The sequence below is a fragment of the Poecilia reticulata genome, linkage group LG15 (genome assembly GCF_000633615.1).
Source record: "Poecilia reticulata strain Guanapo linkage group LG15, Guppy_female_1.0+MT, whole genome shotgun sequence".
NCBI lineage: Eukaryota > Metazoa > Chordata > Actinopteri > Cyprinodontiformes > Poeciliidae > Poecilia > Poecilia reticulata.
This window is the reverse complement of record NC_024345.1, coordinates 2,892,610-2,918,972: the sequence shown is the minus strand read 5'-3', so window position 1 is coordinate 2,918,972 and position 26,363 is coordinate 2,892,610. Positions and strand designations below refer to the sequence as shown.

Below are 26,363 nucleotides of genomic sequence, written 5' to 3'. Positions count from 1 at the left end.
AGTTAGCCACGCCCCCATGAGTCAGAGTTCATCCTCACAGTTCATCATCAGGTCATATTATGTCAGGTGGTAGAAGATTAATTCCATATGTATTACTSAGTAAAAATAAGACATACAGTAGAAAAAACAGGTAACTTCCAGTCAAAAGTGGGCGGAGCTAAGGATGCGTCATCATCTGACCATGAGAATGTAATGAAGGTTGGTCAGTACTGCGACATAGGAAGTCTGAAGCAGCTGTGACCTTGTATGTGGAAGTTATTTCACTTTGATGTTTTATGGCGAATAGTCAAAGTTTTGCACTTAGCCACGCTCACATGCTTTGACATACAAAAATTCCTGTGATAACTTTAGACCTTTAATCTCTGAACTCTCTGCTCACTGAGTTTGAAGTCTGTATCTCAAACGCTGTAGGAGGAGTTCGATCGAATATGACGTCTGTGAAAAACAGCAAATGGCGTATTTAATCCAAAATGGCCGACTTTCTGTTGGGTTTGGACCATGGCTCCAAGAGACTTTTTTGTAGGTCCTGACAAGATACACAAGTGTACCAAGTTTCATAATTCTAGGTTAAAGAATGGCTTGGGGCTGATTATTTAAAATMTTCAAGGGGGCGCTGTTGAGACATTWGGCCACGCCCACARAAAATCACACTGGATTCCTGTCGAGGGGCCCACAAGGATCAAACCTAGTGAGTTTGGTGCAGCTGGGCTTTAAACTGTGGAATTCAAGGACAAACGTAAGGAGACGGCGTTAAAGGTCACTTCGCCACGCCACCACGCCCACCTGCTGCATCCAAACSAAACGGGGTTGGACACCCTAAYACACCAACATGTCTTCTGTCTGTGGACACAGTTTCATGTTGATTAGGTGAAAGGGGTCAGATAGTGAACGTTTGCAATAAAACATGACACTTCCTGTTCTAAGGGGGCGTGGCTTAGGTAATCTCAAAATTTCACAACTGGGTGTCGTAGGTCATCCAAAGGTGATCACACACAGAAAGTTTGGTGGCTCTGTGAGTTTATTTGTAACAGATATAACAGTTTATTACATTCTKGTGAGTCGGTGAACTTTGACCCCTGGAACGACCCCTTCAACATGCTCGAAAACTCACGAATTTGATAACTTTGAATCGGCCATGCCTTATGAACAATCTGACYGAGTTTRAAGCCGATCGATCAAAATCCCTAGGAGGAGTTCGATCAAATGCGACGTGTGTAAATGGCCAAAATGGGCTCAAAATCGGAACTTCAATCCAAAATGGCCRACTTCYTGGGATACTTGCACTATGACATTAATTGTAAATTCWGAGTGTCTTGGGGAGCTSTACAACTGTACCAAATTTCAAGTCTMTACGATAAAGTAAGTGAATAGAAAAGGGTCTTTTGAAAGTTTCTAGGGGGCGCCCTTGAGCCGTTTCTCATGCGATTTTYGCGAGGACCTTAAAATACGTAAATTTCACACGGGCTCTATGCGCCCGCCAAGTTTGGTGAGTTTTTGAATATGATAAAGCCCCCAAAAAGCCAATTCATTTGGCACAAGAAAAATAATAATAAACAGCACGATTACAATAGGCCTTCGCAGATTACAATAGGCCTTCGCAGCGCTTAGCTGCTCGGGCCTAATTATAAAATAATGGTCAGTGCATAGTAGCCTACAAATTCTTTGGTGGGGGGCAGTGAGGGACCTGGATAAAGGCTAGGGGGGCGCTGGGCCAAAAAAGGTTTAGAAATACTGCATTGCACTTTCGACGCTTGTTCTACCAGTTGCCTGCATTTACTTTTTAAAGGTTCTTTACCTGGGTTTTCTTGAGTACATTGCTTTTACTGCTGACTTGCAAAGCATTTGAGCATGTAATCAAAGAAAACAGAAGGGGGAATGGAGGAAGTTGATAAACCGGGGCGCATGCATCAAAAAGAAGTGAAGAGGCTAAATGAGGATAAAAATGAGCCAAATAAAGATTGAGGGGCGGAACGGGCTCTTGCCATTTAAACGTGCGAGAGATCAAATGGAGTAAATCTTAAAAGCAAGAACAGGTAGGGATGTAATCTCTCTTTTTAACTTAAATGAACAGAAAGACGTAGACTGCAAATTTTTTTGGGAGGAAATGTAGTGGAAATTGTCCGATCCTTGTTCCTGCCATGGGGTTAGGCGCTGGCTCGGGCTGAAAATGCACAGGGGAAGAAAGGGTTTACTGAAAAAGTGTAAAAACTAATTATGCAGTTTAGCAACTGTTAATACCACGAGGCATAAGTGTCAGGATCAGCATGACACTGGTGTCTCCGGTGTAAAAAAATGGGAGCAAATCGTTTGGATTTATGAGATAAAACTGTTCCTTTGTCTAGTCGGTGGAAGGCAGGTGGTGCAGATTTTAGTTTTTAAATCACAAAACTCTGGAGGTAAAACTAGATTACCAGTTTGAGATGTTACATAATGGTAGTTCAGAAGAACAAAAAAAGCTCAGAAAACGTTTGGGAAATAAAGTAAAAGTTGTGTTTCAAAGAATCTGTAACCCTTGTATAATATGCATGTTAGCATAGTGCAGTTTTATGCTAGTCTAATTTGTAGCAGCTCCTAAAGCCAAGAAATGCTAAGAACATTTCATTCTTTCACCAATAAAATAATATTGGTGCATATGTATTTTAGAATTGGTGATAAAAATAAAGTCAAGACTCTGTGATAAAGTTTTAAGTAGCCCTTTAATTTAGTGTCGATAGGAACTTTAACATCGTTAGCAGATAATAGTTAGCCAGTTGCTGTATTCCCATGGTGATTACAAATTATTGGTACATTTTCTGGTAATGTAGGTTTTACACTATTTTTACACAGATTAGGCATAACATTATGACCACTGGAGGGTGAAGTGGAAAATGTCGATCTTACAATAACACTTGTTGGAGGGTGGGATGTATTCGGCAACAAGTACATATTTTGCTGTCAACTTTGATGTGGTAGAAACGGGGTGAAAATCGGCAGATGTTGGGATTCAAATGAGTGGGACAAGGGTCAATTTATGATGCCTAGACAACTGGACAAACAATCTCCCAAACTCCAGCTCATATGGGGTATTCCCCAGTCTGCTGTGGTCCGTATCTCTCAAGTGATCCAAATTACCGATTAGCATCATGAGCATTGAAGGCTCGTTGATGCATTTGCATCTGTTCTGATATATAGAAGAAGTGTCAAATTGCTCAGTGCATTGCAATTTGTTCCCTATTGAGGGTCGTAGCTACAGACCAGTAAGGATGCCCATTCTGAACTTTCCCATTACTGAAGAAGCATGTAGGAATGGAAGAAGTCAGTCTGGTTGCAAACCCCATCCCATCTCAGTTCTCCCCATCTCTAAAAAGGAATAGATTCATCATACTTTGAATGGTAGAACAACAACTTTCTCCTGTGTGATTGCCCGTGCGGGTCTCCTGAGTGCTCTTTGTGTATCTTGTTGTTTTTAAAGTGGAGGAAGTGGCTGTTTGTGAGAAGCAAAATGCTAAACATAACTCAAATGGAGGCGGTCAATGTAGGCGGAGGAATAAGCTTCTGAATGACATATAGACAGAAAATAATTATGTGGACATATCTGCTTTGGATACAAGTGAATGAGAAGATCCAGATTTAGAAGGCAGCTGTGGAAAGGCAGAACAAATGCACTGGTTCTGGTTTATGTAACGGGAAGAAAATAGCTTGTTTGACGTATCTGAGGCGTCGAAATGCCGATTAAACCGCATGCATAAAAGTTTATTGAGCTAAATTGACTTTTTCTTTGTAGTTTTGTTGCCAACCTGCACAGTCTACTTGACAAAACCATGTTTATACTTGGCAGAGGAAAGAGCGGTGTTTTCATGTGATTGTTGGTTTTGAGGAGGAAAAAAAGCAAAACACGTTTTGCACTTTTAAATATAAACTAAGAGAAGTTCAAATAAAGTGACAGAAGAAGAATCCATCAGCTCTGACAGACCGTTGCGTAACCTTTTCTGGAAACGGCGTTTCGTATCGAGGCCTGGCGAGTAGCAACGAGGTGTTTTCTCTGCTTCCATCATGGCTCATGGCTCCAGAGGCTAATCAGCCCACTTGACTGTGTCACTCTCTGTGTGCTCTGCTCCCATCATGCATCTGAAATCTCATAACTGGCCTGGAAATATTGGAGGAGCAGTGCAGCTGCTCTGGCAGCATCAGCTGATTAGCATTCATATAGCTTCTTTTCTATAGCTTGTTTCTCTCCGTCACACACACACATCCACACACTCGGTCCCATCTCATTATGTAGAGGTTTGATTGGTACATGTTTAATAGGAGTCACATGTTTGTTTTTCCGTTTTGTTTTTGCCCTCATGGTTCCACCTCCTCTTCACTAAGCTCTGCTAGCTTTCTCTAATGACCAGCAGTTTGTACATTTTGTCCCTGTATGAACTTGACTAGTGTTTTATGGGGAAAGTCAGCATTAATAAGTCCATAGAGGAAAAAACCCTCAGTTGAAACTTAAAAACAGCTCGAGGTTGTTTTACTACACGTTCGTATTTGAACACCCCTCTGGAGTGGAGCTCTATTTAAGGTAAAGTCCTCAATTGCTTATCTTAAGAGTACGCAGATTTATGTATATACATATGTTTTTGGGGGGGGGGGGTTACCCTTAAATGCAGTGATGTTCATTACAGGACTTCCATGTCTCCAAGAATACATCCCAACAGATTTCTTTTCTTTTTTTTTATATATTTTTTATTCCTCTCTAAATGCTAGCACCATGCACTCATTTGTGTTTTTTCAATCAAATTTACAAGCTCCCCGGAGACATTTCCTGTGTAAAGGCTGTCTGTGTGTCTGCGAGGGAGTCCCATGGATTTTCCAAACTCCTTATTTGGTTAACAAGCTACACTGCAGATAGGAATGATGGGGGAGAGCCAGGCACAATATGGAGAAAGTCTGTGAGAAGACGAGTGGAGGGTACATGCAGAGGGGAGGAAACTCCCTGTGATGATAGGAAATGGCTTAATCTGATCCAAACACACACCAACAGATAAACTGTTAGGCACAGCTACGTACACACACGCTTTCACCGATGACAAGCCAATAGAGAGTGGCTGCTGTTTATGCTTTTGTCTGCTGATTTGTGTATCGCTGTCGCATAAAAATGACTTTCACGGTAAACATTGTTGTTCAGAGGCCTGCTCTGTTTCAAACTGATGAAGTGTCTCTGAGCAGGGAAAACAAGTCGCCGTAGCTCCTCGCCAAACTTTTCACCCGGGCCGACAAGATTTGAAAAGTTTCTCCTGTGGAACTAGAGTGGATTACGGAACATTTTTCTGTAATGGATTCATCCAGAGACGTACCTCTTAAAGGGGCATTATTCCACTTACATCCTGCCCAATTTTATTCATTTGTTGCAGAATGTATTTTGGAGAGGAACAATCAGTATTCACCCCAAATAAGGTTAAATGGTGTGTGTGAATACACATTAAGCTGGTATGAATGGATTAATGGACATATTCTTCATAAGCTGACCTTCTGATCATGAACCAATAAAATGTGGGACTCGTTTATTTTATTTTTTTAAGTAATAGTGGTAAATATAAGAATGAGTTGTTTCTTGCTGCAAATTCCTGCCTTGTAGAAATCAAAATGCTTCTGACTTCTTGTCTTTCCCATTTTGAAGAATGGGAGAAGAGAGAAAATATCCTCTGTTGGGTCATATTTATATCCCAAGAAGTCATGGATTACCAATTCATTTGATCAATTTCTTAACATTCTTTTGAAACTTTTTTTTTTTAAGTGTATGATTATATTAAAATATAAAAAAGTAAATATATTTAAATAAATTAAGGATTTCCTCCCATATTTTCCACCAGCAGGGCTAATAAGTGTGAGCTATGTTTTCACCACAGCAAAATACAGGCTTACATAAAATGAAGGAAGATGCTGTGCATTTAAATACTGAAATATAAACAAATTATTGGAATATGTTAAAGTATTCATTTGGTTGGTTCTAAACAGTTTGCCATTCCATTGGATTTAATTAGATCATCAAACTGCACCGATTCCCCAAATGAAATGAAATAAGATAAATGACGAAAGATGTCATTGGAAGCAAGTGTCTTGACACTGAAAAGAATAAACATTTTTTTCTTAAACTATTAGTCATAACCAAAGCCACAGGGCTCACTGAAATATAGCCTTTAATCTCCATGGACCAAAGGGATCCAGCAGCAGCAGCAGCTGGATCCCCGCTGCAGAAACTCTTGGCATTTCTGGTTTCCTCCAGCCGTATTGAAGTCAGTATTATTTGTAGGCCTGTTAGCGAGCAGAATGGATCTTATTAGCGGACGTCTGGCTGAGTGCTGCTCATCTATTGCTGTGGTTTCCAGCTCTGGTTAGCATCATTATCGTCTTAGCTGTATAAAAGCCGGCGTGTAATAAAACCACACACGTACACTTGTTGCTCTCTCGTGTAAAACTGTGTCAAGCCTACAGCTTAACCGTTACTTTAACTTTTTTTTATNATATATAGTTTTATTTTTAAATCATAATGTGGCTTTCGTTTTATTGAATGTTTGTTCAGAGGCTCTTCGGTGAGCTTTCCATAGGAACAGGAGCCTGTGGGGACGCTTCGTTCCTGCAGCCACAGTGACATAACATGTACATGTTCCCCGTGTTTTGTTTAGTCTGACTGAATTCAACCCACCAGCAATCTGCTCCGCACAAACAAACACGTTCGAGCTTCAAAGGCCAGTTGTTTACACAAATGGACAGATAACGCCCACATTCATAAGCAGTGTGGACGGCAGCTATTTATGCAAATGCATACATAAAAGAATATGCCTGCACGTTGGCTGTAGTTATATAAATGTCATTGCTGCGAGTGATCCGGAGCGACTGGGTTTTAATCAGTTGGGGTTTTTTTGTCCGAAAATGATCTCGTATTCCATCTGAGCTCACACACACACACACACACACACACACACAGACACACATGTTTTCTTAACATAAAAATAAAGCGGTGATTCCCAAAGTCCAATTTTCCGATCCAAATACGTCAAGGCCGGTCGCCTAAAGGAGGGGAGTTACCCGCGCCGCTGCCTGCTGTGCTTCATGACTTCCTGTCTGTCCATCTGTGTTTAATGCCAGAGACAGTTTTCTATTAGAATTAAATATGGACCACAGCAGAAGGCCAGCTCTTTGGAGCACTATCTGTTCTGCAGAGTGATTCAGAATATACTTTGATTAAATTTAAAAATGAAATACTTAAGTCTCATTAGTTTTAGTGGGTTGTAGTCCACATAAGATCGGGACTGAAACCGTAAAACGTACATCTTTACCACTTCTGAAAATGATTTAACCTTTAGCTTTTTGATTGAAAGCACATGCGAAGCATTGTTCTGTAAAACCACGCATCTGTAGAGCTGCTGGAAAAGGAGGGGCTCAGGGAGCGCAAAGAAAACAAAATAAGTCGTAACTGTGACTCGGTTCCCAAATCTCTTACTAAGGAGCTGGTCAGATTTATTTATTTTCAAAAACAAAACTATAAACTCATAGAGCAGGCTGGAAAACAATGAAATGATGATTTATATTTGTACTGTGAAGAAAAGAGAGACGTGGTTCCTGGAGGACTCTGCGTTCTTTCCATATTAGTTGAGCAGAGTTGGAGAAGGGGACCAGTGGCGTCGCTGCCCACAGGAGACTTTGGGTCCAGATTCGCTTTAGCGTCCGTTCTGATTAAAAATGTACGCAACAATTGGAACATGTTAAAGTCAATTGAGTCTTGCAGACTGATTGTGATTCTCTACGACCAAGATAGACCTGAGGTCGATTTTGTTCTGGCATATGCAGCAACTTGACAGGAATGTCATGAGAGAAACAGGAAGTGAGACACGGAGCCAAAGTGAAACGCATCCGCTGTGGGGGAAAACACGGTTGCTTACAGTGCAGGCAATTTCCGGTTAGCATGCTCTCGACGCTCAGTTTGTCATTTCTAAAGGAAACTGAATATTTTTCTGTGGTAAACGTAAAATGATACACACACATTGTTCTGTATCTGAAAATGGTCTCATTTGCGTACCTCCGGCTGGAAAGAGAATTCTGAAACGACAGCATCCGTGTCAGCAGAAACTAGTGTTGTATTTTAAATCTGTCACAAAACATATACTCTGTTTGTCTTGCAACAGAAACAAATGGCACTTGGTATCCATTTTGCAACAATAGCAATCGGAAAATCCTTTAGTTTCTTATAAGGCGAGCTTGGAAAAGTACGTGGACACAAAAGTTGATGGAGCGAATCAAGAGCTGGAGAAAAACAACAGATGCAGGGAAATTGTATTTTTGTCCAATCTCAACTCCTGCTGACAGAGTTGGCATTTGTAGTTTTACACGACTGCGCGCGCGTGTGTGTGTGTGTGTGTGTGCCTGCGTGTGTGTGTGTGTGTGAAGCGCAATCTTGTGGCTGCGTATTGCAAAAAATCTAATATTTATCTGGATGGTTTTCTGGGCGCTTTCTCTGTTGTAAGCGTTGGAGAAGTGCTTTCCAAACACTGACCAAAATCTTCACGTATGAAGGATCAGCGACGGGAACGGCAGAAGAAGTGGAGGGAGGGCAAATGAGAGGAGATGCATCCAATGGGAGAAGCACTGGAGTGGAGATCTGACACAGCTGCTCAGATTGTTTGTTTTTTTTTCTTCCTGCTTTTTAGCAAAGTCAGATGGAGGGCATCTCTGCGGAAAGACGGATGCACACACATCGCGATCCCTAGAGTAACTTGTGTGTGGCTGTGTGAATATTTGGATTTCTGCAGCCAAAATTCCTTTAGTGGAGGCGTGAAGGCAAGCTAGTGTTAAAAATGTGCGAATGCCGCCATGCGAGTGTGATACCACCTCCGTCTGAGAGCGCCGCTGTGTTTGTATCCTTGTGGGGACAAATCTGACTCTGAGGTTGCAGGTGGGGTTGATGCTTTTGACAACTAAGGATGCTCTCCTGTGTGAGCTCACTCAGGCAGCAAATATTTAGAGGGGAAAAAAAACGTTCAAAACTTTTGTATTTTACATTCAGTTGGTCCATTAGCTCATATTTCTGCACATTTAATTAATTTATTTTGAACATAACGCACAAAAGTAATCCCGTCACACCTCGTTGCCCTAACCCTTTATGCAGCGTCAGCAGATTAAAGAACAGGCTCGGACAAGAAGGTTCTGTCAACGAAAATGTTTTTTATTCGCCACACATGATACCGAAGTCAAAGCTGTGCAGACTGAATGCAACATGAACGCTCGTAAACAGAAAGACTCGCATGCACATTTCTGCTCTGGAAACGATCTCTTTCTGCGGCCGTTTGTGATGTGAATTTTTTATTTATTTATTTTTTTTTCAAATAAGTTAAAAATAAAGCCAGCTGATCATGATTAAGCACGTCCCGACAGAAGCGCTGAAGTCCATATACTTGTGCGTTTTCATCATCTCCTGTTTGATGGTCATCTGTGAGCTGGCATTCTCAAACAAATTAAAAAGGACAAAAGGTTTCGGGAAATATTTGCAGTTGTGACTTTGAACACAGAGTCTTGCAAGAAGATTGATGCTGCTTGAAGTTTTTACACATTTTCATGTTACTACCACAAACTTTATTACTTTGTGTTTTGGGGTGTTTTGTGGTGGACAACTCAACGTAGTGCAGTTCTTTACAAAAGAAAAGTTGAAAAGTGTGGTGTGTGTGTGTTTTTTTTAGTAACCCACTAATAGGTGTGTATAGTTTTCTGGAGCATTTTATGGAAATCTGGGCATCAACTCAGGTGTTTCACCCTGTCTCCTCAGTGAGTGGTTCAGGATTTATTTTTGGAAACAAAACACAGGCCCTGAAACATTAGATTATTCACACAAAACATTTACTACATTGCCAGTTTGATTGAAGTGGTTTTTCTTTAGGAGGCAAACCCAACTCAAAGCCGTTTTCTCATGTTGATCCTCCGAGTCCCTCTCTGGTCGACATTATCGAGATGATATCTTTGGTCTTCTCCCTGTTCAGATCCGTCTTGCTAAAATAAAGGCAAAAATCACTTCTATGAGGACATTTTGTTGCTTCTATCATGATGTACGTGTCAGTTTTATTTGTTTGAATTCAAGATCATGATCTTACAAATACATGTATGAGGTAAAATCCGCACCGGTGGTTATGTTTTACTCCTGACGGAGGTAACTGTGAGGTTTCTCAGTCATGACATCCTGAGCATTTCCATTTAATCAGCAGTGAGTAAAGTTCTCAAAGGCTCCACCTTGTGGCAGAGGAGAAGTTGACTCCATCACTTCTTCAGTGCCAGCCTGGCGGTCATGGGATTCTCTGCAGCAGAAGGGTAAATCTGCTCTCCATCTGCTACTGAGAGACAAAGCTAGGCACATTTATCCCTCTAATGCCATAAGCTAAACTCTGTTGCCTCTCTTTGTATTTGCCTGTGGCATTAGAATATTTTTTTATTTTTTACAGCATTAGCGTTGATTGGACATGTGATGCGTAAAATTGGATGAATGAACACCACTGTGTTTGGTCAGAAAAACAAGTGGAGTCGAGCTATTTTTGAATAAACGCTCATAATCGATGACGTCGGCATCGTCGTCTCGTCGTTGGAGACGGCTGCGTTTGCATGTGTCCCTTTCTGCTTGAAGAGATCGCGTGTGTCCGAGCCACTTGGCGAGCATGGATTCAAATGCAACGGCGCTCATGCAGCGTTTTTTTTTTTTTTTTTTTCATGGAGTGTTCAACACGGGCTCCAGATCTGTGATCAGAGATGACGCTCACACGGGGTGTGTGTGTTCCCATTTCCTGCCCCGTGGGCCGGATTATAAGTTTTCTCTCTGCTGCCTTTTTGTCATTGCCTGTAGTGGATTTGGATCAAACCAAACCGAGGGTTTTGTTCCGGACTGAAAACTCAAGATAAACAGCCATGTCTGCAGGCACTCGTTTCACACACGGAGCACGAAATACACAGTCAAAGATGACGGAGGCCAACTGCAACAATGAAGGCGCTCAGTTCCACACACTTCACTATGAGGAGTTTAACAGATACAATAAAAACAACGGCTTCAGAGAAATTATATCCTTGATTTCTCACATTCACACATTACTGTTGCATTTCACAGTCAGGTTTGTTGTTTTTTGTTTTTTTTAAATACCACATTGAATAGGTGAGGGAGAACAGCAGGACAAAGTCACGACTGTGTATCACAGGTTTTGATATAATCATGTCTATACGATGGACGACTGAAAGTGGAAATCTGAGCTTACATCCCCAACAGAGTGCAGAGGAACGCTGGTTTCAAGAGGTACTCATATATGTTTGATTGGTATGTGATCAGTTTATATTGACCAAATTAGGTTGGTTAGGTTTTGCCTCAAACAATCTGATGGGATGCTGGACAAGACTACTGTGTGTGCAAGTTGACCTGTGACCAAAGCCTGAATTATCATCTCAAACCCAAACATTTTGCTGCAGTTACAGACAAACTGAGATCTGACAAGATTTCAGGGAAAGATTTACTGATTTTTAGCCCCATCAAGGATTCTTGTTTTTTTGCTCTTGAGTGATCGAGACTTTGCAAGATCAGTCTACCTGATCCCGGCCTCTTGTGTTTACTGAAGGACTCGTTCTATACATGGATCGTTCTAATATTTTGGTTCGGCATCAGAAGTAAACTGGGACAGTGCGTACTACTCTGATAATTGATGAACAGATAAAGCATGTCTGGACCTACAGCTGACTCTCAGCAGCCAGACTTGCCTTGCGCCAACATCATTACTTAGGACTGAATGTATATGGGTCAGAGGAGGATTACAAATGTGGTTCATATTTGAACCAAATATGCACTGCTATCCATCTTGGTAGGTGAGAGAGGTGTTGATTTCATGAAAATACGTGAAACTAAACGTTTATGATGGCGTATTTGGTGTTAGGAACTCTGCAGCTGAATAGTTGTAATGTCGCGTCTGATTGACGTCAACGTATCATGTAAGTCTGCAAATCCCAAACTTCAATTTAAAAAAAACAACATGTTTGTATACTTCATGCACCACTTCCACTGGTCTTTAGCGTTTATGTATTTGATGCTAATAAATGGACTCAGTATCTACTTTGAGTTTAAAATTGAATAGAGTCCTGATTAGGATGTTTGCCGAGCACAGAGTGGCTTTCACGAGATCCATCTGGTTTGTACTGATTTGAGCTCATTTAAATGCATCAAAGATGAAAGAGGCAATAAATAATCCGTCTGTCTCCTGGTGGGGAATGTGGCTTTTTTTATTTTTGTATTTTTTTTATTTCCTGCTGCTGCTTCTTCTTCCAGTTTCTGGCTTGTCCTGTCCTCACTGTTCTGCCTTATTCTTCTTCTTCTTCTTCTTCTCCTCCTTCTTCCCTCTGCCTTCCCTCCCGCCCCTTCAGTAAAACCATCAAGGTGAAAATAATTGATGACGAGGAGTACGAGAAGAACAAAGCCTTCTACATTGAGATCGGAGAGCCTCGCCTGGTGGAGAGCAACGACGCCAAAGGTCAAGAAGAGGGTGAGCCTCCTGACCGGTCCCGAAAGCCGACCACGCGAAGCTCCAGAGCGTCCGCCGTACCGCAGCGGCTGCATGCTGTTAACACGGAAACTCCACAGGAGGAGACGTAGCTTTGACTGTGCTGACTCTCGGTTTTACTCTCCTCCTGATGCGTCCGGGGGGAGCATGCGGCCGACTGCGAGGTCACCTCATCTCACCACATCTACCACCTGTTTTTTTTTTTTTGTAATCGTTTTATATGCGTTTTAATTTGCATACCTTGTCATGCCATTTTTATTGTTTTTTTTGTTTGTTTGTTTTTTGTCTTTCATGCATGCATTTACCACCTTCCTTCTGTATGTGTTTGTGTGTACATGTGTTGTCCCATACAGGAAGACCATAACCGTTAGAATCTTAGACCGGGAGGAGTACAGTAAGGAATCCTCCTTCTTCATTGTGCTCGAAACCCCCGAGTGGAGACGCAACAGCAAGGAGCAGACAGGTGTGACGGGCAATCAGCATCGATCATACACTTTGATTCTCACTTAAACTTCCCTGGTTTCCAAAACTTGGAACGGCAGGGCAATTCCCAAATTGTAGTGCATGGTTTGTGGTTATGCTATGTCTTTCCTATGCAGCATGTCATTGTCTCAGTTGACATTTTGCTTTGAGTTGAGCTTTAGTTTGATTGCCATTGAAATAAACAAAACCCAGTGTTATTGTCAGTAGGTAAGTAAGCCTACTTCACCAAACCCAAGAACCAACTTTTCCACAAGAGAAATGGGGGGGGGGGTGTACTGGTAGTTTTATACTTTACCACATAATCTGAAGGTTTTTGCCCAAATGGTGGCACTGATTGACTCAAAATTTGTCGCAAGTCATCAGATTTCAATACCAGAGTTTAGAGCTTTACTATGTTTACCATAGAGGCCATAAAATGGAGCTATAATTAGCCCCATACAGGCTCCATGAGGCCTTGGTTTCCATCGTTTTGTGATTTTCACGTTTTCTGAGACTCGGGTCAAAAACTTGAATTGAATTTTCTTGTTGACTCAACTACACAAGCTGAAACTCAAACTTTAGACTGTTAAATGAAAGGCTTACCAATATCAAGGCATAATGATTAAAATGCTTTTATCACAACTGTACAAATCTTCTTCGGCTGTGCAAAAAAAGTATTTGTTTCCCCCTCCCCCCTTACAAGATGAGCAAACTTGGCAGATTAGAAATTTCCAGTCATGTGTTGAATATTAAGAAGCATCACCCTTAACCCTATTTCTAAACTTCAGTTGGTAAACTAGAAGCAGCGGCTGTGTCAAGCAGCTAATTGCAGGTTTGCTAACAGGGCACATAGCCCAACTAATTCACCATCCAAGATCACACTTTACTCTGTAAAGTGCAGAATGGCAAACTGTAGAATTTTTTTGAGAAATACTTAAAAACTACTCAAACTTAGCTAGATTTAGGTACTAGTATTTTAGATTTTTTGCATACATTTATGTATCAAAATTAGAAAAGTGGTCGTCAAAAACAAAATAATTTAGCATAATTTTCAAATGGTTCGAGTAGACAATTGTTGCTTTTTTTTTAAACTGTGGTATTTTTAGTTATACTGTTGGGAGTTGCATACTGTATCAACTTCAAACAGGAAGGTGCACCGTTTAAATTAATTCACCCAAACAAAAAACATCGAACCAAAAATCTATGAACGGCATCAGCAGCACAGCAAAGCTGCCTTCACATGAAAAGTAGCCCAATTACGAGCTAACAGCACTTAGCTCATCTGTCGACTGTGAGCTATGTAGTTTACATCAGTAATTCAGCGGTTCTATTACACAGATGGTAAACAAGGAGGACTCATTAAGCAGTGTGCCATTATTCATGTATTAATTCTGAGTCATGGACTAATTAATAATGCATTGCCATAATGTGATTGGCTTTATGATTTGTACTAATAATTTAACTGTTACAACACTATCCTGGTGCCATAACAGCTGAGTTGTTTGTTTTTTTTTTAAGTACAGAACTGTACAACAATTTTAAGTCACCTGTAATTTCATTATACCTCAAAAAAAATAAAATAATAATCTAACTTTCTTTTAATGTTTTAAAGACGACATGATTCGACGTTCCCCCGGTCTTTCTGAAGGACTCTCAAATGTTTTCTTTGAAATCGAACTGCTCTCTGGCTTGTACGTAACCATGGCAGCACATGGTCCCACATTTTCCTCCATTCATGAGAAAAGTGGACGTGTTGATACCAAAAGGACTAATTTACTATGAGACACTAAAATACATCATTCATTTCATTGATTTATCTTTTGCTACTTGACAAACAAGAGCAACTAATTTTCTCAAGAGGGTATTATTGTAATGTGTTTTTTATTTTATCTAAACTTGTGAAGGTCTATTATCTATGATGTAACTTATGAATTCACTGACAAACCAATACAGATTTAAAGCACGTTTATAATGTAAATATTACTCATAAAAAAATAGACAAATTATAGGCAAAATGGGAGCAATGTTGTTAAACAGCTGACCTAAAATAAAAATGTTAAATTTGTAAATGTTTACATTTTGGAAATGCAATGATGCTGGAGATGCCATCTAAAGCTAAATTAGCTTAGATTTCAATAAATTTCTGGCTTTAAGAATAACATATTTAATTACTTCAAACATCTTAATACTAACTGATAACAGCCTAAAATATTTTTGTAGTTACATGGTAATGCGTTATAGAGGTCAAAATTGTACTTTTCTGTATAAAATAAATTCCAAATTGTAATATTAAAAAAGTCTATTTGTTTTTAGGCACTAAACTTCTCATGCCATAAAGTCTAGAGATATATTTTCCCACTTAACTCAGTGCCATCCATCAGTCTGGGTTCTTATAAATGACATTGAGTGCTTTAAGTTTTCACTCCTTGTTGCATTTACATCCGACACCTTTAGAGCCCAGAAGTTTCCAAAAAAAATACTTGACTTTTTCCTCAAATCATTGCTTAAAATCTCATCTCGTTCAGATGACTCTGATTACGACTCCTTACCCCCCTAGATGTAACGGACAATACTCTTTCTTCAACTTCTGTTTGGTTCACACTGTGCATAGTTTGTTCAATCCAGTTCTGAAACCACAAGAAAAATTGATCAGAGGTCACATTACGCTCGTGAAATGCACACCCTTAATCTTAACTCTAACATAATTAGCAGCGTCACAGAAGTAATTTCATCTGATGCTGCCACAAATCAACAACATGCTGATCGGTTCAAGTTAAATCAGCCCGTTACTGTTCTCCTCTTGCCGTCTAAAAGGTTTTTTTTTTTTTTTTTGCCATTAATCTCACCTCAGCTTCTCTGCGCAGCCTGATTAAAAGCAGCTTTCTCTGCGTTTGATTCACTCACACACTTAACACACAGCTCAGTGCCGCCATTGTGGTAATGGCAGTGTGTGTGCATGTGTGTGCGTGTTTACCAGCCTTTGACGGTGGTTGCATAGTGATCAAATACAAAGGCTGCATATCACATTATCACAGTCAGGAGATCAAACACGCCTCCAGGGACACACAGAGCAGACACTCGCCATCTTCAGGCTGCACTGGGTTTGTGTGTTTAATGACTGTTTTATGAACTGATGTGGTTCTCTGTGCTAAATGAGCCCAGCATATACAGCTTTATTGCTTTGGACCGTTTCAGGCTGTGTGTTGCATGTTGTTCATGCATACGCGCATACACACATGTGTGTATTTGTACACACAAGCCAGCAACATCTTTATTTAAATTAAATTTAAATAAAAAAGAAAAGAAAGGGAAAAAAAGTTGATCTTCTTGGTTTATGTTTAGTGCCAAAAATATATTTAAATATTTTTTAAAATAGATTTATTTAAACGACTTCTTCAAAAATATATCCTTTTTTTTTTTTTTTTTTTTTTGCCAAGTTATGGTTTTATGTAGTTTATAGCCAGTTACCCAGTGTGGTATTAGAAGAAAGGGCGTACCATGTAAAAAATATCTCATGTATTTCACCCTAAAATGTTTTTTTATTCATATATGTGGAGTATATGACTAGTCTGCAATCCCGTGTGAGTAGTTGACCAATATTTCTGGCTGTTAATTATTCCGACGATTAACCAATTTTTTTTTTTTTTTTTAAATTGCACATTCTGCAGATTTTCCATTTAACTATTTCTGATACAATTAGAAGTACAATAAAATTGCAAACAGACAATTAACTCCATTTCTATAATTCAACCACTAAACCTGACTTTCCTAATTAAGTCTATACAGCGATGTCGAGAGGACATGTGGCTGATTTTCCATGTTGTGTTCGGACTAAGTGGACGTTTTGACCTGAAATGTTCATAAGATGTCCACTGGACGTCAAATGTTTTGTAGGCAGTACTTGAAAGAAGTTAAACTTCAGTCAGTGTGGATAATTAAGCTGTAAACGCACCATTAATTCTCCAAATTACCTAAAAATGCTGCATTCAGGGCTTTTCACTGTAAAATTACCATTTGCCCATTTATAATCCTAACACCAGTATTTCCCTTGAAGCACATACATTCACTTCATGCTATAAATTTTCATTTTACAGCAAAATGAGTGAATTGTATAAAACGACTATCTTCTTTTCTGTCCCTAGTTGTTGTTCAATGATCAAACCGCCGGTTCTCTGGGTTCACTCCCCTCAACCCGTTACCAAGAGACTCCTAGATGTAAATTAAAATTTTTTTTCTTGGCACATCCTATCAGAGAATTTTAAACGTGCTTTAAAAGGACCCTCCATCAGAGTGGACAGCTGAAAAAAAGGAAAACAACAGCCCACACTTACACTCAAGTGTTGATTAATTAAAATGTGTTAATTGTCCCTACAGACATACAATCTGGGAAAAAAAAAAAAAAAATCCAGTTTCATTCTCCATTACCAGTGGTGTAATGATCACTATACCAAAATCAATAAATTAGAATAATCATTAAAAAGTACATTTAAGTAGTTAAACTGAAGTTAAAACTTATATGATGGATTGCAAAGACTGGGAAGCATTTTATACATTTTAATCTGGATGAGTTTGCCTTGCAGCTAAAAATAAAATTTTACTTATGAAATTTGAAAAGAAAAGAGACATTTTAAAGAAATGAATACTTGCATCGATGTTTCTTTAATGTTCTGTTTTTGTCTCTTTTTATTTCTGCTTTGGCAAATTCCAGATTCTTTATTTGGTTTAGATCAAATCCTTTGCTAAGGTAAAGATTGCCTGTACCCACTTTTATACCAGACTCCTTTTTTCCACTCACTTTTCTACGAATATGCTTATGTAAAGCTCTCTATAAATTTGTTTTTTAATTCATAATAATTCCATCTTGGCCTACTTATGAGAAACTTCCAGTCTAGCCCATTTCAGCAGTTTCCCCAAGGCCGATGTGAACTTGTTGGTGAGTCTGGTAGGTGAATTCTTATAGCGCGATTGCAGCGTTTGTATTCTTCTTTTTTTTTTTTTTTCCTATGGGCATAGCAGCAGACCTCACTTAAACCTGTTTTTGAAGTTTTGCAGCTGAATGTTTCCAGTACTTGACCGGGTGTGTGGTAGCCCCAGGACAGCAGGAGGCAGAGGAGAGTTCACTGCAGCCTCTGAACCTTTTGTCAGTCATCAGTGTGAGGGAGAGCAGAGCTTTAGTATAGAGAAGCTCTGAGGGGGGATAAGAGCTGAGAACACATCCGCCCTGCAGAGATCGGTGACCCCCGTGTCCTCGTGCAATAACATGCGGTGCCAAACTCAAATGGGGGCAAACCCAAACTTTGAAATCAAACGCAGACCGCTGCATGTCTCTGTGCAACACCCCTCAAGCCTCTACATGCTTTGTGGCAATATTTCAGTTTATTTTGTTTGGGAATTTTTTGACAGACAAACATAAAGTAGTGCATTCTTGTGAAGCTCACAGTTTAATTTTTTACGAATAAAACTGTTAAAGTTAAAGTTGCATGACTCCTGGGGTGACGAGTTGCTTTAAACATTTAAAGACTTTTGGCTTTTCTTTTTTGCAAAAGCCTCTCCGATCATCAGATTGGATGGAAATAATTCTACTGGGCCGTTCTGTTTGCTTTAATTACAAGTCGTTCATACTACTAATTAGTATGCCTGCAATCAGACGTCTGCGTCAAAGTTTTATGACCCCAGAGTGAACCGCATGCGCAGAAGTTTACTAAAGTTTACTAAAGTAACAATCGATGAAGCCGTCTAGGGATTGCTTTTAAAGTTTAAGCAGTCAACCGCGTTGTCACAAAACCATAGCAAGTCGAAGGAAGCTAATAAAAAGAAAGTATAACTAATAGTTTTTGCATAACAACGGCGTTTTGTGAAGTGCTGACTGTGTGGAGGTTTGTCTGGATGTGCAGGCGGAAGGGATTGTGAGGTGATGTGCCTCACTTCTGTCCTATTATATCCGATATTTTCAGCCTCTGTTTACATCCAGATTTACCGTGTCTGCTGGTGCAGAATTGTGTCTCGCATCAAATCAAAAACGGATGTAAAAGCTGAATAAAATGCGATATCCTCGTCAAATTTCGTTTGGGTGTAAAGATCGTAATCAGGCCATTCAGAGTGCTGTGAAAAAGTCTCGTCTAGGTGACATGTGGGGCCTATATAACATCACCTGAGCTGCGAATCTCTGGATCTCCAACACTGGAATTGGACAAATTTGCAAAAAAAAGTTACATGACATTAATAGTTCTAGTTCTATCATCCCCGTTTCTGCATCTCCTCTCCCGTGTGTGTGTGTGTGTTTATAATTGCGCTGTGGGGAAGGTGAATCGAATCAATGCAACATAAATGCTTTACATTTAAAGTTTGAGGCATGCTACGAGGCGACAGGCAAACTGCGGTTATGGTTTAGATCGGAGAGACCATAAAATGAGCTGCGATGCTCTCTCAAAATATTGAAATGTGATGATGCAACAGCATCTGTGTGAGTTTAATTACACATTAGTGCAAAACATCATCATCATCCCCAGCACAAAATAAAGATGGTGTCAAAACACAATGAAATAATTGGAGACACGATGTTGTTATGCTGCTGGTGTGTGTGTGTGTGTGTGTGTGCGTGGGGGTGTGCGTGTGTTTACCAGCATTTCTTCATATTGGGACTGATCATTAACGTGGACAAATAGTATGTATAATGGCAAACAGCATTAGATCATTTTATGGGCTACCTTAAAACGGCGTCGTTTACTCGGCGACGATTAGAACCAACCAGCAGACGATGCACGTGAACGTTTTATCGTTATGGCAGCGATATCTAGTTAATATTAACACCCGCATTACTAATGATTTATGGTGTTCAGGCATAAGTGGAGCTGTAATGTCATCATATTATATACACATCTCATGGTAACCACTGTAAACAAAGAAGAAATGTAGCTTTCAGTCTAATTTATGTTAAAATGAGATAAAAACTGAAGCTCTCTACTGTAATACTGATGGAGCTGTTAGAGCGTCACTAACACTTTATAAGGATCACTGAACTAAAATCCTGAACTAACCGCTCAGTTTAGTTCTACCATTTTGTAGCTCACAAACTTCAGATGCATTAAGACATTTTTTTCGTCAATTTACATTTAATGTAACTGAGGTGGATGTAGAGCACGCCTGAACGATCACTGGTTCATGTACAAAGTAATAGTATGAATGAAAAAAAAAATGAAACCAATATAATCTTCCTTCATTTGAAGCTGTTGTGAACTAAACCTGATGAGCAAAAAACTCTAGTTTTTATATCTGCAGGCAGTGATGTACACAAACAAGTTTCATGAATGCAGAGGATCCACCCAATCACGGCTGAATCCTTAATATCGGCATGAACATAATTATCCATACGATGCTTTCTCCCTCTACAGTGAATAGTTTAGTTTAGGTAGATTGTTGATTCACAATATTTAAGCGGTGTGAGTTCTATGAATCTGTTCAGCTCACTGCAGAGGCACTATTCAGCCCTGTGGTTGTTGTTACTACGTTTCCATAGAGATGACTTAATCACTCTATGATCACCTTCTGTTGACGCAGATGATGTCTGAACCATGACGGTATGCAAACCGAGCGCATCATGATTCCCTCAAAAGTGTTATTTTAACTCGCTGCCATCATTCTTCAGCACGTCGTATCTGGCAACCTTCTAAGTCGGGCACCAGAATCATGAAGACTTTCAATCTTTTCCATGACAACCACATTTCAGAGTGATGTTCACTGGCAGCGACTGCGTCAGCGCGCTGCTGCTAAAACGGATAGGACTGGATTCAAACTCAACTTCTGCTGAGCAACAAGCCGTTCATAATTTAACTGATAAGTAATTCAGCTTTTCTCCGAAAGGCTGAATTACATTATCAAGTAATGTGTTACATTAAAAGTGAAACATTTTAATTCCTTAGAGTTATTGCTCCCAAAAAAGTAAAATTTTTTGCAGCGCGTAAAAATCTTTCCACCTATTTAAAACCATCCAGCAGCAGACGAGGGGAGAAAATGAATAATCGTCCCCAAATCGCGCTTCCATTAAGACGCCAAACGTACCGACGGCAAATGTCAAGTGAATCTGAATCGTCTAGCACGATTTCGGTGCTTGAATGTCACACTGTAATTGTTCATCCCTGAATGGGCGCATTACAGAAAGTCTGTTAAATACCAAATCAACAATCACAAAACTGCTGTAATAACAAATGGCACCAGCAGATGATTCACCGACCAGATGCAGGCTAAAGATCCCCCAACCATCCCATCAGCCATTGCTTGGACGTGTTGCTGACAAATCATGGCTGCTGGACGTTATTAAGCAGCTTTTGTGTGGAAATGTCAGTTGTGGTTGCTCGGGGCAACGTAATAATCAACCGCTGACACCTCGCCGTTTGAAATCATAATCATTTCCTAAATGAATTGTCATCGTCAGACCTTCAGTCATGTGAACAGTTTGATGTTAAATCACAGGTAGAGTCGATGTAATTCTTTTTTCACAGTAAGATTTGGAAAGTCGATCGCGAGCTGGACGTTAGTGGCGCCAATGTGACCGATTCTACAGAGAATCTGTCAGAATTAAGACACTGTCGTAGTCCTGTCAAAACTTGCTTTGGAGGAAATGATCCGACCCTTGCAAAACATATTTTTTTGACCGCCTTATATAAGCCTTTCTGCAGTCTGTCGGGTCTTTTTCCTGTTCCTCTTGTTAAAGCTAGGACTTCCAAAAGGTGAGACAGCATAACATAATCTTCTGCCTTCACTTTATTCTAGTTTGTCCCTTCCTCATCCTCTTTTTGTATAATGCCCACACTTGCTCCTTTTGCCACCACCGCCTCCTTTTCTTTGAGCTGTTTGTCTTAAAATTCTCCTCAGATTTTACTCCTTCTCGTCTGGCAGTCATTTTCTCAGCCCATTTCCTTTTTCCCCTCTGCATCTTCAATCACTCCTGTTGAACTGCAGACCCCATTAAAACATGACCTGGTGCAAAGTCTCACCTTCATAAGAAACGCATTCTGCCTCCTGCCACCATGTCCTGTGCAATGTTTACACCTCTGACACAACATATACCTTACAGAGCAGATGCTCGGCCCAAAAGAAGGAGAAAAGGCAGACAAAACGGGGAGACGAGTGACAAAAATTAAATACAAGAAAAGGACAAAATAGAAACGTAACTCTGCCAATTAAGAATAGAGGAAATCCAGCAATAAGGCAGAAAGAATTAAATTAGATAAATGTACCTAAACTAAAACAAGCAGCTAAAAGTATGGCAGACACGGCTGGAGTTGGAGACCTTTCTCAAGTCTTTTTGTGTTTTCTTTTTTTTTTTTTTTCAAGCAGTCATTTTACTCCATCAGCTTTGCTGCAGATGAACAGATTTAAAGAAACACAGCAGTTCTGAAGAGCGTTATCTGACTGAAATTTTATCTTTTGGTTTAATTCCTGTTTTTTTCACTGTAGGAGGGGAAAAAATATTTAAGATGGATGTTTTAACAAAACCACCACTATCATAACAATGAGTATCATTAAGAGTTCCTATGAAGTAAATCCCACATATAAACTCGATTTGATCAGAATGTCTGACTTGTTGTTGAGGTACTGGAGCCCCACTAATTTGCGGTTCAGTATTCCCAGATTCACTTGGAAATTCCAGAAATCTTTAATTTTTTTTTTATTGTAGATCATATCTAAAATATTCAAAAGAAAATGCAGCTTGGGAAGCTGAAATACCTTTATGCAAAGCTACTTCACATACTGTTGGTAAAGTAGCTTTGCTACTTCACCAACAGTGAAGCTTTGCGTAAAGGTATTTCGCAAAGCTTTACGCTGGATTGCAGGCGCACCAATCCAGGGGCGCCTGCAATCCAGGCGCCCCTGGATTGCAAAGAAGCCAATCCAGGGGTGCCATTCATTTTCCATGGCACTGATTGGCTGTAGGCAGAGAGGAAGCCGACTGTGGATGTCAGTTTCTGTGGTTTTCACTATAAATGCATTTTGAGATGCATTTAGTATTTAAATTGTTAAGTGTTTTTAGAGGGCATCTCTAGTATTTGTGGTATTTAGAGCCATTTGCATGCTAACTGTGGCAGATGGTAAATATGATGTGACAAGATTATTATTTTAGACTTTATTTAGGTTGATTTCATAAAAAAAAATAAGAATAGGTCTTCCAACAGGAAACTGATCCAAATCATATGACAAAATAGTTCTCTGTTCAGACAAATCAATGTTCTCCCCACAACTAAGTCCAGAGCTGAAGAAGTGAGAATCTCTGGGCAATCTGGAGAGAACGTGCAAAGAGAAAATAGCCGAATATCCCTCTCTCTGCACGCGCCAGCCTTGTAAAATGTTATGGGAAAAGACTAAGTGCTATCTTATTGGCAACAGGGGGTTGAACAAAGTGTTAACAGTCGGGGCTCCAATCACTGTTGAAAGCAATTATTCCCTAATGTAATTTTGCCCGTTAAATAAATGTTCTCGACGTGTTTCAACACAAAGCTTCTACAACATAGGACGAATTTATTTAAAGCTTATTGCACATTACCGACCTGGGGTGCCAATCTGTACGGCTGGTTGTGAAGGTAATCATGATCGCAGTGGAAAATTTTAAAAAGCCATCCGTCATAGCTTTCTTGTTTTTATTATTATTATTATTATCAAAGCAGCAGCAGTGATGGTATAGGAAATGTTACTATTATCTCCATATGAGCTCATTTGCAGCCGATACCCTCTTGACTGCAATGCTGTGGATTCTGTTGTGTGAATAAGACATCGCTTCAGCGGTGTCCTCAGTCTGCTGAGGCCAGTTAAGTAAGGCCGAGTGAACGAGGGGAACAATGTAAGACGCAGACAGATGAAAACATCTTGTGCTTTAAATCGTGAAGTAAAGACTAAGAGGATGAGGTCATGAAACAGGAAAATGGAGATTAAGAAGGATGGGAGGCTGTTATATAATGAAATGCTGAAATTTCAGGCTGGGACGGAAATTATGCCCCTCGCGTATTTTAAATCAGACGATTTAAAGGTGCAGCACAGGTCATAAAATAAAACCTGCCCGAGCTAAAAGCAATTTAAAGAAGAAATAAAAAAAAAACACTCTTAGTTATGGAAATGGCTTAATAATCTTTCATTTAGAAGTCCTTGTATGGAGCGACAACCGGAGCAATACCTTTGTTTGTCCTCTGGCTTAAATGCACCGTCATTTGAATTTAATGTGATTCATCTGCAAAGGAGCAGAGAGGGGAAGCGCTGCAGGATGGAAATCCAGTTGATGAATAGCGTGGCTTCGACTCGATGTTGAATCTCTCCCCGCAACATCCTCCCTCCGCCAGGACCGTTTACACTCACACAGCCGAAATGGATGCTGCCGGGTCGTCTTCGTCCCACTCGAGCTGTGGCGTGGCCTTTTAATTGAGTTCGTTCAGTCAACATTAAATAGTCTGTGACGGTGTATGCGTTTTTGCATGCTAATCATAATAAATTCACTCCAATTAAAAGGAAACCTGGGGAGGCATGCAGTTTCCAGGTCATGCTTTATATGACTTTAAGATAATAGCGAGGGATCTGGATTTTTTTTTTTTTCCCCCACTCATTTTGAAATACACCTTTATCTCATAGGAGACAGCACCTTATAATTCACCACACCTGCTTTGAATTGTGGTGGCAACCAGTGGCCTTATGCAAGACAAATGGTACAAACCTGTTTCTCACCAAGACACTTTCACTAACCAGTCGTTTTTGATTCTTAGTTATAAAATTTGTGAAATGATTTACAAAGGCTTGGCTCTGACAGCTAGCTAAACATGCAAATATTTTAATTGACCAATCAGGAACAAGAGCTCACGTTGGTTCCTTCACAAAATATCAAGTGTTTTACTAGGAAAAGAAACTTCTTGATGTCCGTTTTGGTCTATGCATCAAAAAACGCCTATAATAATCTAAGCTAATGTCTGTGAGTGTCTGTGAGACATTAGCTTAGATCGGGCCTAAGAAAAAAGACATCCAACCCGACCCAACCCCATTCCAACGCAACTAATTAGCACTAATTAGTGAAATTAGCTTGAAATGAACCTGACACAGGATAGAAAAGCGCCACATTTGCTGAACTCCACAAAGCCAAAACATGTCTTGTCATCTACTACCAGTTCAATAAACTTCCAGACTTCTCACTCAGTAGTACAAGTTCTGTCATTTTTAGCATTAGCTTAACATCTTCAGCTCTGTTGTAACCACACGGGGAGTCGAGTACAAATTTTCTGGGATGTGACTGATAGGAGCAGAACTGGGCGGGGCCGTGGGCACCTCACTTGTGCCATATAACTACAGTCCAACTTCTGCACCTTACTTTGTTTCCTCAACAGGATAAACCACTTACTCCTATATTTAAGAAGATTAACACAACTTTATATCTGTGCTGAATGTATTGTAGGCTTATTTAAAGCACTCCACAGAAGCACGACATGCACATCAAGCATGTAATTTTGTCCCGGTATGAATTCCAGGTTGGGCTATAAATTGAAACATTAACACTCCTACAGAGCAAGCAATGCTGGTGGATAAGGGTAATTTAGATCGATGTATTAACCCAACAATCATGATTTTGGATTGTAGGAGGAATTCTGAGTACCCCTGAGACCAAGTTTGATCCTGGGACTTTTTTGCTGCAAGCCAACATTGGAAACAACTGTTGGACACGTAGACGTAGGTTTTAAAATACAAAGAAAACAAGTATCTAAGCAGAATACGCAGGTGGAGGCCTATAGTTAACATTGCAGATATTTCCCATGCGCTTCATCCAGTTAAACAGCATCTTTTAGCAAGAGACACTAGAACTGTGAAGGCTGCAGTAAGGGGGAAGAAAAGCTGATGCTCCTGGTGCTGGTTCCCTTTCTTATTCTTATTCTGTATGTGCAGCTAATCGTATTTGCTCTATGCAGTAACTCAGCTAAGGGGAACAAATGACCCAGGAGTTCATGTAGACTCATAATCTTCAGCGCTATAATGGCAGGCCCTGGCATTAATGACCGTACTGCCATGGAAAATGTGATCAGTCTCTCTGCTCACTCAACCTCTTGTTCCTGCTAGCAAGTTATGAATCTACAGTAAGTTGCAGTTACTGACACAGATCTTAAAGGCAGGGAAATACTGGGAGGGCGCCGCTGCATTGAGGTTAATCAAACCGACTGTTTTTAATTATTTGGTAAAATTAAAAAGATTGTAAACTGTTGTTTAACTGTTGCCTGGTCTAGCATTATAGCCATGTTATGAAACAGTTCAAAGGTGAAAAAAAAAAATATTTCTGACAATATCATTATACAGTCTGAGTACTCGGTGTATTACAATTTTTATGTATAATGCTATATATATATA

General features: G+C 39.9%; 1 protein-coding gene across 2 annotated transcripts in view; it reads left to right on the top strand.

Moving 5' to 3' along the window:
* Positions 1–26,363, top strand: part of slc8a1b (solute carrier family 8 member 1b) — a 149,864-nt gene that overhangs the window by 90,036 nt on the left and 33,465 nt on the right. The window contains exon 5 of one of the 2 annotated variants that reach the window (XM_008428820.2): positions 12,890–12,999. In XM_008428820.2, the coding sequence (XP_008427042.1) occupies positions 12,890–12,999 (110 nt within the window). Of the gene's footprint in view, positions 1–12,399; positions 12,519–12,889; positions 13,000–26,363 lie in introns of both variants that reach the window. The other variant, XM_008428819.2, reaches the window with a different exon arrangement.